The 14106-nt window shown below is 53.2% G+C and overlaps 1 protein-coding gene across 12 annotated transcripts in view; it reads left to right on the top strand.

Moving 5' to 3' along the window:
• Window positions 1–14106, top strand: part of CARS2 (cysteinyl-tRNA synthetase 2, mitochondrial) — a 69638-nt gene that overhangs the window by 30809 nt on the left and 24723 nt on the right. For 3 of the 12 annotated variants that reach the window (XR_012002058.1, XM_072761015.1, XM_072761016.1), the window contains exons 10-15: window positions 8200–8266; window positions 8887–9025; window positions 10564–10687; window positions 11201–11299; window positions 12884–13090; window positions 13377–13472. Coding sequence is in view for 8 of the 12 variants with exons in the window: in XM_072761015.1 (XP_072617116.1) it covers window positions 8200–8266; window positions 8887–9025; window positions 10564–10687; window positions 11201–11299; window positions 12884–13090; window positions 13377–13466 (726 nt within the window). In the remaining 4 variants the exon portion in view is untranslated. Of the gene's footprint in view, window positions 1–8199; window positions 8267–8886; window positions 9026–10563; window positions 10688–11200; window positions 11300–11382; window positions 11645–12883; window positions 13091–13371; window positions 13540–14106 lie in introns of those variants that run through there. The other 9 variants (XR_012002059.1, XM_072761019.1, XM_072761020.1 and 6 more) reach the window with 5 other exon arrangements.

The following is a 14106-nucleotide window of genomic DNA, read 5'->3' as shown; positions in this document are numbered from 1 at the left end:
TCATAGAGACACACGCAGAGAGAGGCAGAGACACAGGCAGAGGGAGAAGCAGGCTCCATGCAGGGAGCTCGACGTGGGATTCGATCCCAGATCTCCAGGGCCATACCCTGGACTGAAGGCGGCGCTAAACCGCTGAGCCACCCAGGCTGCCCCAAGTGCAGTTTTAATTGCAAATATTAAAATGACCAGGAGAGTATCAGACCTTCACCCCCTGAATACCCGACCACTAAAGCTGTTCCCACCAGGTTTCCATACAGTCCTCCCCTTACGTGCGGCCTCACTTGTGTGGTCCAGAGGCAGTGAGCACCAGCCTCATGCTGCGTCACATGCCTGTGTCATTTACCTCCCCTCCCCTTGGCACTGGGGCATGTGGTGTTGGGAGAGGGAGCCCACATTCAGATGCCATGGCTGCTGTCACTGTCCCGTTGTCCCTACTCTCTTCCTGTGCCTGAATTAGCATTAGACATTATCACAGGCATGTTTGTGTAGAGGGGTTGGTACTATGGCATGTGCAGGTGTCCACAGGTGCTGTGGAACATATGTCCCGTGGATGGGGATGCTCGTAAAATACTCCTTATATACTTAAGTAGAAATGTTCATTGTTAGATATATTTTCCTACAGAAAAGTTAAACTTACGTTCTCATCACATATGTTTGAGAGTTATCACTTTGCTACATTTACTGCTGTTTCTGTATTTATGGCAGTGGTTGGCATAGCCACATGTGCCGGTATGTAATCACCAAGATTGCTGAGCCATACGACACCATGACACTTCCCCATTCTGTGAGCCACTCCCCAAAACAAAGATGCTTTCCTGGGTAACCCAGACACCAAAAACATCAGCAGTAATTTCTTACTATCAGTTACCCAGTCTGTATTCTAATTTTTCCACGTGTCCAGTGTCTAGCTTTGCTTTTTTAAAACCAGAATCCATTGAAAGTTCACGTGTTGCATGTATATACCGTGTCTTCTTAGACTTTTTAGAAGATATTTTTTAATAGTGGTAAAACACACATAACATAAAATTCACTATTGTCACTGTTGTTATGATACAGTAGTGTTTACATCGTTGTGCAAGAGAGCTCCAGAACTCTCTCCTCTTGCACACCTGAAACTCTCCCCCAATGACAAGTCCCTGTCTTGCCCTCCCCAGCCCCTGGCATGCACCATTCTCCTTTCTGTTTCCATGATGGTGGGTACTCCAGTGACCTCATGGAAGCGCAGATGTGCAGTGTCTGTCCTTTTGTGACTGGCCTGTTTCACTAAGCAGGACGTCTCCAGGTCCATCTGGGCTGGAGCAGGTGATAGGAGCGCCTCCTGCTTTAAGGCTGAATAATACTTTCTTCTTGTGGTTTGATTGGGTAGGTGTTTTTGGCTTCCCATCTACAGCGGTCTCTCTGCTTCTATTTTCCATGTGGTGTTGACTCTTTGAAGACACAAGGCCAATTTTGTTGAACAGCCCATGTTCTGTACTAGTTTCTCTTTGGTGTCATGTAACTTGGTCTTCTGTCTCCTGTCTTCGCCGTAGCTGGAGGTTAGGCCTCAAGGCTTGACTCAGCTCAGGCTCAATCAGGTGGAACACATGATCCGTGGTGCTATGGCCCCACAGTGGAAGCCGTCTAGGGCCACAGGGTCCAGCTGGCCTACCATTACTGATGTTGTGTTTGACCGTCTGGTAAGGAACGGCCACCAGCTTGTCCTGATGTGGAGATTCTTGTCTCCATTTGTGTACGTGGACAGCCAGCAAGGTTATCTGCCATGGGGCTTCCTGTCCCCAGGCAACCTGCTGCCTCTGGGGTTGGTATCCACTGGTGACTTTGCCCCATCCTGCATGTGCATCAGTGGCCCTTGCAGAGCGTGCTCTCGTGCTGTTGCCTGGCCAGACCGCCTCTTTTTTTTTCTCTAAGATTTTATTTATTTATTCATGAGAGACAGAGAGGCACAGAGACACAGGCAGAGGGAGAAACAGGCTCCCTGCAGGGAGCCCGATGTGGGACTCGATCCCGGGACTCCAGGGTCGCGCCCTGGGCCAAAGATAGGCACTAAACTGCTGAGCCACCCAGGGATCCCTGGCCCTCATCTTCAAGAAAGAGGGTTCACCTGTTGTTCCGTCTCTTTGCAGTATTGCTAGGAATTAGCTTTTATATTTATTTTGTGTATTATCAATTCAGTCTTTATTCTTTTTGTGCTGAAATTATCTCAGATTTGGTCTAGGGAGAGCAGGAGGAGGCTTCCTTAATTGGCCTCTGTGTCCCGGGGAGATGCCCTGGCTGCATCCTTGCTTTCAGCCCCAGAGCTGCCACTTCTCCACAGAGACTCTCTGCCTTCGCAGGGACAGGGAATTTTGAGCCAAGATCTGGTGTGTTTACTGCTGTTGGAGTGGCCTTGTTTCCAGGCCTCTTCAGGGCACAGAGCTGGCGGAGGAGATGGACCCGCATGCATAAAGTGGTCACTGGAGTTCACTGTGAGCTGTCCCGTCTAACACTACAGGACTTGCTGGTTTTATCCCTTTTTTTTTTTTCTTTTTAAAGATTTTATTTATTTATTCACAAGAGACACACAGAGAGAGGCAGAGACACAGGCAGAGGGAGAAGCAGGCTCCATGCAGAGAGCCCGATGTGGGACTCGATCCCGGGACTCCAGGATTACGCCCTGGGCCGAAGGCAGGCACCAAACCGCTGAGCCACCCAGGGATCCCCTTTTAGCTCTTTTCCCACTTTTGCTAAAAGTCTTGCTTCCTTACAACAGTGTATATGCTTCATGCTTTATATTAAAAGTGACATGTTTTAAAATTTAATACCAGTATTCCTATTAACACTAAAACTGTTGAGTAAAGATTGCCGTTATTTTTTTTATTTTTTTAAAGATTGCCTTTAAAGATTTCCATTAAAACAGTTCTTGTTTTAATAACAACTTTACTGAGACACAATTCACAGATCAGAGGCTTCACCCTTTACATTGTATTACTCAGTGTTCTTAGCATCTTTAAAGAATTGGGCAACAGTCCTTACTATCTACTTGACACGCTCACCACCCAGAAGGAAACCACATGCCCATGACATGCTCATCCCTGCCCCCTGTGCCCTCTGGTGTCTGACCTTATTGATTTGCTGGTGCTGGGCTTGCATTTCCTGTTACTCTTGGCCTCTGGCATGGAGGTCACGCAGTTGGCGTACATCCGTGCAGAGTGTAATTATTTGCTGTGTAGCATCCCCCTCAGCTGCAGAGCAGGCTCATTTGTTAGGTTTGTTTCCAGCTGGAGGCCATGTCTTTCCCCTTTCCCTCTGTTTTCCAAGAGCGTGAGGTGTTGTTGGAGTTTAGCAGAGTTATGCTGTCCCCAGTGTGGCTCTGCTCTTTGGCTTGTTGCCAGGTTGTCCTCCCAGTGTTTGGTGTGACAGAAGGAAGCCATCCCTACAGGAACCTTGATTTTCCCTTTCTTACACAAGGTACCACGTGTCCCAGAACGCACTTTGCCACCCCCTACCCCCCGCCATCCCCTACCCCCCACCACCCCCAGCAGCAAACTGTAATGTTTGCGTTTGTTTGTTTTTTTTTGTTTTTTTTTTTATGATAGGCACACAGTGAGAGAGAGAGAGAGGCAAGAGACACAGGCAGAGGGAGAAGCAGGCTCCATGCACCGGGAGCCTGACGTGGGACTCGATCCCGGGTCTCCAGGATCGCGCCCTGGGCCAAAGGCAGGCGCCAAACCGCTGCGCCACCCAGGGATCCCCTGCGTTTGGTTTTAGAAGGAATGTATGTCAGTGCGGGAAGTCTGACAGTTGCAGACAAGACAGAAGAGCCCGCAGTGGGAAATGTGGAGCCCAGAGAGTGGGGAGCACACGCTCCCTGGCTGCCCTGCGTTCTCTCCCAGAGCAGCTGTTGCCAGCTTAGCAAAGCGTGCATGTATAAATACGTTTCTCGGGGTTTTCTTTCCACACAAGTGGTTGCACTGTTTTGCACTTGCTTTATTCACTTAATGCATCTTTGGGGTCACTTTCTTCCATATGGAATTAATTCCTGTGAATGGCTGGGTTGTCATTGTACCCTAATTAAACAGTGCCCTGTTGATGGTTATTTTAAATTATATCAGATTTTCTATGAGAGAGTGTGTAGTTAAATTTGCATAGATATTACAGAGTCTGCATTACTTAGGGGCCCTGGGCTGCGGGACCATGACGGGCCCGATTCCTGCGACTGGGTGTGATGGGAGTCTGCGTGCTCTACAAGACAGTGATGAGAGTGTAGGATAAAGGCCATCAGAGGATGTGTGCATGCAGAATGTTCTGGATGAAGCCTCTGCTAGCGAAGCAGTAAGTGTTCTTGATATTCTTGCCAACAGGGTATCAAAGTGTCGGTTTCCTTGTCAGCATGAACTACTAAATAAGATCTGAATCAGGTTAACATTTTCCTTGTTAACTTGAAAACTGACAGCCAGGCTTTAAATTTCCCTTTCTTTCCCAGGTGCATGTGAGAGTGTGTACTTACGGTCTCGTTACTTTGTATTTTGGGCAGTCGTGGGGGCGTTCAGCCATGTAGTGGTGGAAAAAAGGTGTCTGTTTCCTGGTTTCAGGCAGAAGAAGGTCTCCCCGCCAGACCTCATTATTTTGGAGGCCGCTGGCAGACTTTGGTTATGGTCTGCAGGAAAACTTGATTCTTTCTGCTTGACGAGACCCGAGTCCACGCGGGGAGAGGTTGACCTTTACAGCTCAGATAACGGCTCAGAACTGGCCTCTTTTCATCTCTAGGTTGTGATTTAGGACCAGTTACTTTACTCTCAAAGCCTCAGTTTTTCCCTCTGAACGTGACGTGAGGGCGCCCACCCCGAGAGAGTCAGGGAGGCTCCCTGGGGGAGGGGCAGCCGCACCGGCTTCCTGCCGGCCGCACCTCCTTGGCTCCAGAGCTGTCCCCACGGTCACCGCGTGATGGCCGCGTGCCCCGGAGGTCATGAGCCACCTTCTGCCCTTCCGGCACCCGTTTCACCAGTCGGAGCTGCCCCCGGTGGTGGCAGCTGGTCACACCACAGCAGGGACCCAGGCCGCGTCACCGTCAGGCATTCGGGGCGGTGAGGAAAGCAGAGCGCTTCCGCCCGGCCTGGAGGCCTCCCTGCACGTCACTGAGGTGTTGCCCACAGGTCCAAGTGGCCGGGTTTAGAGGGCGCCACGGACGATCTGATACGCGTACGCGCGGTGACGCGCGGTGAGCGGCTTCCCCAGTCGTTGGCAGAGTCCCCTCGGGGCGTGTGGTGAGAACACTTGCCATCTGCCTCAGCGCGTTCCTAGTGCAGGACACAGCCCTCGTCACTGTGGCCGCCGTGCTGTCCGAGAGGCCCGCAGCTCGGTCGTACAGCTGAGAGCGCGCCCCTTGACCAGCATGTCCCCGTCTTCCCCGTGCCGGAGCCCCGGCAGCCGCCATCTGCTCAGTTTCTGGGACTGTGACTCTCCCTTCAGCCACAGGTGGATCCTACAGGATTTGTCTCTTTATTTACTTAGTATAATGTCCTCCGGGTTTATCCCTGTGTCACAAATGGCAGGATCCTCCTTTTCTGATGGCTGAATAATACTCAATAATATTCCACTGTATATTCTATGTCTGCCTATTAAAAAATAATGGATTATTTTTTAATCCATTCATCCATTCACAGACACTGGGGTTGCTTTCTTATCCTGGCTCTTGTGAATAGTGATGCACTAAACATGGGCGTGTGGATGTCTCTTCAAGAGATGGATTTTCTTCAGGTAAATACCCAGAAGTGCAATTCCTGAATGGTAGGATACTTCTATTTGTAACATTTTGAAGACCCTCCACACTGTTTTCCACGGTGACCACACCAGTTCTCATTCCCCACCAACAGTGCACGAGGGCTCCCCTTTCTCCACACCCTCACCAACACCTGCTGTTTCTTCTGTTTTTGATTCTGGCCATTTTGACAGGTGTGAGGTTATAATCTCATTATGGTTTTGATTTGCATTTCCCAGTGGTGAGTGATGTTGAGCATCTGTTGATCCTCTTTGGAGAAATGTCTGTTCACGTCTTTTTTTTATTATTTTTCATTTTTTTTATTTACTTATGATAGTGACACAGAGAGAGAGAGAGAGAGAGGCAGAGACACAGGCAGAGGGAGAAGCAGGCTCCATGCACCGGGAGCCCGACGTGTGATTCGATCCCGGGTCTCCAGGATTGTGCCCTGTGCCAAATGCAGGCGCCAAACTGCTACGCCACCCAGGGTTCCCGTCTGTTCACGTCTTATGCCCACTTTTGCATCAGGTTGTCTTCTCCTGTTGAGTTGTAGGAGTTGCTTATCTTGGAGACTCACCTCTTATCAGATACATGGTTACTCATGCTTTCTCCCCTTCCAGGCCACCTTTCTGCTCTGTTGCTGGTTTCCTTTCCTTGTTAGTTCCTGTGGTTGTCCTTTCATTCTGTTATTATCAGGGATTAGCCCCCAGGGCCTGAATGCTGTGGAAACACTCCATCACAGAATTCTCTTTGCAGTTACCGGGACTCCTCCACAGGAGCCCCCAACGTGGTGAGAATAAACACTTGTCCTGATGCTGGGCTCTGAACACACATTGAGGGCAATCTGAATGAGCCCATGGTCTGAGTGGGAGGAGAAACTCTTTAAAATAAAACCCTGTGGGACACCTGGGTGGCTCAGCAGTTGAGCATCTGCCTTTGGCCCAGGGCGTGATCCTGGAGTCCTGGGATCCAGCCCCGCATCAGGCTCCCTGCATGGAGCCTGCTTCTCCCTCTGCCTATGTCTCTGCTTCTCTCTCTCTCTCTCTCTCTCTCTCTCTGTGTCTCTCATGGATAAATAAATAAAATATTTAAAAATAAATAAAACCCTAAAAAAGAAAGAAAATAAATAAAAAGAAAATGAAAAAATAAAGCCCTAAAAGCCATTTAGGACTTTAAAGGGAGTTTAAATGGAGTGACATAGAGAACAGCGTGCGAATGATGAAGTCTTGTACACAAGGTTAGTTTTCCACCTGGTGACACTGTTTGTGGCATAGTGACTACACTGCATTTGAAGTGGTTCCCCCAGGGAGACTGAGGCAGGGCACCTGCTCCCGGGGGTCCTGTTCCTGCTATACCAGCTCTGTGAGGCCAAGGGTCAGCTTCACCCAGGGGACGGGCTCTGTCACTGCTCACAGGGGGGCACCTGCCGATCTTGATGTGGCTCCTGGCCACTGTCCTCCCAGCTGTCACATGCTGGGTCACTGTTGTGTGTGTTTGTGGGGCAATATGTGCAGAAATAACCACCAGACATGGATCAGGTTCACAAGAGTAGGGCTGAACATGTCTCCTTTTACTCACAGAGAATCCACAGTGAAGGACAGGATAGTTTTGGGTTTTGACCCAAATTCCATGATGTCAGAAGGTCCTGTCAGAGCCAGCTTATCCCTGGTTGGGGGGGGAGGGGGCGTGGTCACCATGAGCACGTCCGTGGCAGGCCCAGCGGTGCCCCCCAGCGGTGCCCCGGTGCCCCCATGGAGGCCAAATTTGTCCTCCCTCCCCCTGCCCCCACCCCATAAGGCCCCTGAGCACTTTCCACCGCCACCACACACAGGTTTTGTTGAACTTTGTGATGTTCCAGCAAGTTCTGCTGAGTTTCCCCAGGTTATCCCTCCTAGTAGAGACCTATCCACTTTGTGTGGATGTTTTGGAAGTGAACTAAAACAACAGCTTCTCAGTTTTACTATTTAATCCAAGGCGGTGCTGTGTTCAAGAAACCTGAGCTTGGGGCCAGCTTCATCCTGTTTCGACACAGGTCGCATGGCCAGTGGGAGGGCAGGTGGCCTCTGCCCCTGAGCCCCACCGTCACATTCCCCACTGCCCCTCCTCCTGCACCCCTTCCCTTGCCTGGCCCTTTGCTAGGCTGCGTCCATCCCCTGGTGACACAGCCCAGGGAACCACGTCATGGGCAGGGGCTCCTGAGGGCAGCAGCAGCAGTGCAGATACACACACACACCCTGCCCCCGGGTCAGGTGTCAACGCAGAGCCAGGGCTGCCCCCACCTGGCTTTCCTGGTGACACTGAACAGGGAGGACGCTGTGGGCAACGCGGGGTGGGGGCGTGCTAGTAATGAGTCTGGAACAAAACCAGATTTCGTAAAACTTCCTGATTGCTTGATAAGCGAGATCAGCTCACACAAGTGTCGTAGGCGCCCTAATTTCCCATTTTTCCCTGATCTCTCTTAGGACTTTCTGAAGACGTTTTCCCCCGATGTCTTCCGGCTCTTCTGCATGCGGAGCAGCTACCGGGCAGGTGAATGACACGTGAGGCCACGGGGTGCGCTCAGGCGGGTGGCTGAACATGGGCTACATACATCCCAAGCAGTCTCAGCGGTGCAGCTGCTTTCTGCCTGAAAACAAGCTGTGGAGGCATGGCTGGAAAGCATCCCACCTCCTGGCCAGAAGGTTCCAGAAGCTTGTCTTTGGAGGCCATGGGTTTTCCACCGGCCCTGGCTCTCCTGAGTGTGGGCTGGGCATGAAGCCCCGTGGAGGGCGTGTCCTCACACACTGCAACATCAGAATTTAGGGGCCTGGCCTCAGTCCTGGGCCTAAAATTGGAGCCCAGAGTCCCCTGTGTTGGCTGGTCTCCCGAGAGGTGGTTCAGAGCCCAGGTCTCTGCATTCCCAGAGTCACCTGTCTCAGCACGAATGGACTCCTGGCCAAAACCTGTTGGGAGTAGTTTTCCATGTTTCTTCCAAGGCAGGGAGGCTGGGGTCAGGACGGAGCCTCTTGGTCTGAGCAGGGCAGGCGTCAGGGAGCCCCGGGGCAGGGAGTCCCACATCCGCTGCTTGGCTTCTGGCCGACAAGCGCCAAGTGTGCGGGGTATGGGCATGGGCAGCAGCACCCGGTTGACCTCATGCGCCCCATCCACAGCCATTGACTACAGCGACGGCACCATGCTGGAAGCCAAGCACCTCCTCCTGGTGGTGGCAGCGTTTGTGGAGGACGCCCGGGCCTACATGAAGGGGCAGCTGGTGTGCGGCCCCATCAGGGACGATGTGCTGTGGGAGAGGTAGGTGCCCTCCCCGTATCCACCCGAGTGTCCTGGGCGCCATCCGTGGGGCTGTGGTCCTCCGGGAGTGCTGGTACAGAAGGTGCCTTGGGCATGTCAGTGGTCCTGCTGGGGTGAGTCACCCCTGCACCCAGACTGGTGTTTGTGAGTTTGCTCACTGGTGTTTGTGAGTGATGCAGAGAGGTTCTGGTCCCCTGGGTAGGAGCCTGGCAGGTGCGTGGCCGAACTGGACCCCTGAAGAGCACGGGAGGGTGGCTTCAGTGGCTCAGTCCAGGCTTGATCGGGAATTGACCAGCAAGTCTGCACAAGTCAAGTGCATGTCCTGCCATTGCCTGAGAGCCATGCACACCAGTGTCTGGCCATAGGATGGTGGCAGAAGGCTGTGACAGTGGAGCAGCCCCCAGGAGTGGCAGGAGTAGAGTAGCAGGAAGGGTGGGGAGGGTGGGGAATGTTACATGCGGAAATCATGTTTCTAGTTCCGTTTGTTGAATGGTTAAACTTGTTCATCTTTGTTTTGTCACTTGTGAAATGGTGTGGAAGATGTGGGGCTGGCATCCGGGATGTGAGAAACTGCGGAAGACTGGGAAATGCTTGTGCGGTTAGGAGGCAAAGCTCCCAGTGGGTCTATCGGGTGTTTATCAGGTGCTGCAGGTGCCTGCACCATCATGGGATGGGTCCTCATCCTGGAGGAGTCCCTAGGAGGTTAGGAAAGTCCCTGGACACATCTGGAGTCAGCCTGAGGAGGAGGGAGGGTGCTGGGCTGGAACAGGCTGGCGCGGAGTCTGTTGGTCACAGCCATGGGTGTCCAGGGGACAAAGCCTAGAGCATTGGGGCAGGGTGTTTGAGGGTGTTGTGTGGCTTGGTGCTGCCAGCAGGACTGGGCAGCCATCTAGATGGAGGCCCCAAGGGAGGGACAGGTGGACACTCGTCTTTTTCTCTGGCATTCCTCGGCGACAGGCATGGTAGAGGGGGAAGGTAGAGACTGCCACTCGGGAGGTCACATTCAGCTTTGTGACAAACAGCCCTGATAGTGGCCTGTCTCTCCCTTCCTGGTCCCTCAGGGCCAGGCTGGGAGCGGCCACCACCTGCCAGGACCGTGTGACCCTGAGAGGGATGGCTGGGACCACCCTCCACCCTCAGGGGGGTCCTGCCTACAGGCTCCTGGGGAGGGGGTTTGCATCATGCCATCCTTCCCTCCAAGCCTGCACATGACAGGTCTGCATGATGCAGACGGCTGACAATATACCGTGATGTCGTTTGAACCTTACTTTCTCACCGCTGCATTTTTAAACTGTCAGGAGACACAGGGCTTGTTCAAACCCAGGTTTTAGAGGTTTTCTCAGTCTGAATCTTGGGTAATTGATCTTACCCGGTTAGGACTGTTAGCACTCACAGGTGTGAGCATGGCCTAGAAAGGGCCAGCGGCAAAGTCACGGTCACGACTCAGGAGGGCGTCTGTGCTGCTGAGGGACTGGGGCACACCCTGTTCCTTCTGCTGGGCCAGTCCAGGGGCTGAGGCGTGCCTGTTTCTCTCCCAGGCTCTGCCACACCCAGGAAGCTGTGAGGGCCGCCTTGGCAGACGACTTCGACACGCCCGCAGCGGTGGATGCCATCATGGACCTCATCCACCACGGGAACAGACAACTGAAGGCGCGCACGAAGGTATGTCCCAAGACGTGGCTGCTGGGGTGGGGTTTGGGTGTGGTTGGTTCCCTTACCCTCCTTCCCCCCAAAAGCTGCTTCAGCCTGCACGGGGCCACCCCTTCAGAGCAGGGAGGCCCCACACACGGACAGGTGTTTGCTCACATGGGAAGCACGTCATCCTCCTGTTTGCTCAGAGGAACTCAATGGAAGCTGTCTGTGGGGCCACTGACCTCCCAGAGACCCATCTGTTAACATTGTCACCCTGGGGGTTAGGTGTCAGCGTATGGATTTGGGGGACACAGCACGCAGACCCTAGCAGATCCCCATGTCACAGATGGGCAAACTGAGGTGCAGGGGTTCCGTGGCTTCCCCACAGTCGTGCAGTGTGCCCTTGAGGGGCTACTCCAGGGTTGAGTACAGAGTGTGCCCTGCCAGGGCCATCCTCACTGCATGAGGAGCAGATGCAGCGACAGGAGTGCTTTTACACCATTTTCCTGGCTCTTAAAGCGCCTCCTTTGGGTGATGTCACAGGAACCCGGCGGTCCCAGGAGTCCTGCCGTGTTTGGCTCCATCGTGTCCTACATCAAACAGTTCTTTGAGACTGTTGGGATTTCTCTGGCGGACAGACAGGTATGCCCTGCCCTTCTAGTCCTCCTGTGAGGTTGTCTATGTGCACTAACAACTGTTTGTTCTCCTTTTTATTTTTTTAAAAGATTTTATTTATTCATGAGAGACAGAGGCAGAGATGTAGGCAGAGGGAGAAGCAGGCTCCCTGCAAAGAGCCTAATGTGGGACTCGATCCCAGGACCCTGGGATCACGACGTGAGCTGAAAGCAGACGCTCAACCACTAAGCTGCCCAGGCATCCCTGCTCCCCTTTTAAAAATGTTATTTTAATGGATAATTATGCTGAATTTATGTGCTTAAAATACGTTCTGTAAAAAGTAAACGTTTACCTGACCTGCAGTGATTCTGAGCAGAGCTGGCGTTATTTTGAGACTCTCTAGATGCAGTTAGGTGCACAGTAAGATGACACGCTTCTGGCTGAGCCCCTTGGTGTCCTGTAGCAGGGATGGGTGCTGTCCCCACCCCCTGGGGGGAGGCCCTGCCTGCTTCACTCAGACAGGAGAGCCAAGGGCTCAAGTGGCCACTTGCAAAACTGTGTGGCCAGACTCTAAACATGGAGAGTGACCATCACACGTATGCTGGGACCGCTCATCCTCCCAGGCTGTGCTGTGGGGTAAGGGGAGGCGGATCAGGCCCAGTTGTCCTTGGCTTCACTTCCTTCTCAGCAGTGGACACTGGATCCTGCTTTGGGCTCTTTTATTATGGAAGCAGTAACTGAGGATTCTGTAGGTTTGAGACGTTTGACCCGAGCTGTAAACTGTTTCTTTCACACCCATGAGCACAGCCAGCCGCTAGGGTCTCCTCCCTGTAAGGAGATGTCCTGTAGGTGGGAGAGGACTTCCAGTGACTTCAAATCCTACTTGACCCACTGAACTCTGCAGCCAGGCAAGGAGACTGTTTGTGACCAAGTAGTGACAGCGTACCATGTGTGCAAACCATATGCAAGGTGTACGTTAAGTATTTTTTTTTTAATTTATTTATTCATGAGAGACACAGAAAGAGAGAGAGAGAGAGGCAGAGACACAAGCAGAGGGAGAAGCAGGCTCCATGCAGGGAGCCCGATGTGGGACTCCATCCCAGGTCTCCAGGATCACACCCTGGGCTGAAGGCGGCGCTAAACTGCTGAGCCACCTGGGCTGCCCTGTTTTAAGTATTTGATCAGAATGAACTGGTTTGGTTTCATGAGCATGGCTTGCACTTTCAGACTTTGCCCGGGGACCAATCGACAGGTACAAGCTCAGATGTTAGCACATCTGTGGAAGAGTAGCTCCTGGCCTGCTGGCAGGAGTGCAGGATGGGAGGAGGGCTGCCCACACGCCTGGGTGCAGGGACACTGCTCCCAAGGATGTGGGCAGGAACCCTAGGGCTGAACCTCCTAGCAGTGTTGGGGAGCTCCCTCTGGTGACCAAGGCGTGCAAGCCAGGGGAGCGGGGACTGGCCAGCAGCCCAGGCCCAGTGAAGAGAGCCCTGGGGAGGACATGCACCGATTGGGCTTATTAGCACAGAAGCCCCAGCACCCTGTCAGCTGGGCTCAGCCATCTGGGTATCTGCCAGGGCCTCGCTGATTGTACCATTCCACCCGGTGTAGTTGGTTTCAGAGGACAGCAGTCGGGCTACTCTACACAGTGTGGTGGAGGAGCTGGTCCGGTTCCGGCTCAAGGTCCGGCAGTTCGCCCTGGCCACAGAAGCGGCCACCCGGGAGGCTGGACGGCAGCAGCTCCTGGACAGGCGGCCCCTGCTAGAGGCGTGTGACACTTTGCGCCAGGACCTTGCTGCCCATGGCATCAGCATTAAGGTGAGCCACTGCCGCTATGGCCTGCTGACTGGGCACCATCACCCCCAGGTGCTGTGTAGACCGGAAGGCATCCCACAAACGCAGAGTGGTCAAAGCCCCAGATAGGCACAGTGCTGATGCTGCCTGTGAAGAGAGAGTCCCACCCCCTTGCCCCAGTGACTTCAGGGGGCACCCGCGGGAGGAGGGACCCAGGAAGGGCCACTACGGCGGAGGACACACACGGGAGTGGGCCCAAGCGGCCCAGACCAGCCCTGAGCTGAGAGAGTCTGCTCCCTCCCCAGGATAGGAGCAGCACATCCACGTGGGAGCTGCTGGATCACAGGACCCAAGACCACAAACCAGGGAGCTGAGGACTTCCAGCACATTCTGTGCTTAAGTCACGGTAACAGCTTTACATCCAACTTTCCCATTGTGCCTGATTGGTCAACATTAAAGTCAAACTGATTCCATGTGCCTGCAAAGTGGATTCTTCGTGGTACCAATGGCCACAGACAGGGGCTATTCTAACAAGACCTCAGCCATGGATAATGTCACAGAAAATCATAGAAAACCACGTGACACAACCCTGTGTTCACTGACACTGGTTTCGTCTTTGTGCTGCATCTAATCTTGTTTTAACCCCTAGTTCTCGTAGATGCAAGACACAGGTCTGACAGCAGACCACGAGCAGGAGGTGGAAACCAGCACCAACACTGTGCAGCCCACACCCCGCTCTGTCCCCAGCCAGGCCAGCCTACGGTCCAGTACTGTCAAGTTGGCCTTCACCGGTCCTGTGGGCGCAGGGGGAAGCACATACTAGGCACCGTGGTGGATAGAGTGCTGATGCTCAAAAGCCACATTCACTGGTCACTGACCTTCATGACCCCAAAAGGCAGTGGTGTCTTGTCTACAGCTGAGGAAACCCATTCAGAAGCGGCCTTGCCAATAGTGACCCACTTATGAGGGTCCCCCTCAGTACATGGGGATCACGCTGTTCCCTGATGGCCAGATGCCAAACCTGACCACTAGGAGGTGCT

Source organism: Vulpes vulpes, chromosome 6 (genome assembly GCF_048418805.1).
Source record: "Vulpes vulpes isolate BD-2025 chromosome 6, VulVul3, whole genome shotgun sequence".
NCBI lineage: Eukaryota > Metazoa > Chordata > Mammalia > Carnivora > Canidae > Vulpes > Vulpes vulpes.
Note: the sequence above shows the minus strand (reverse complement) of the source record. Positions and strands in the feature narration are given on the sequence as shown.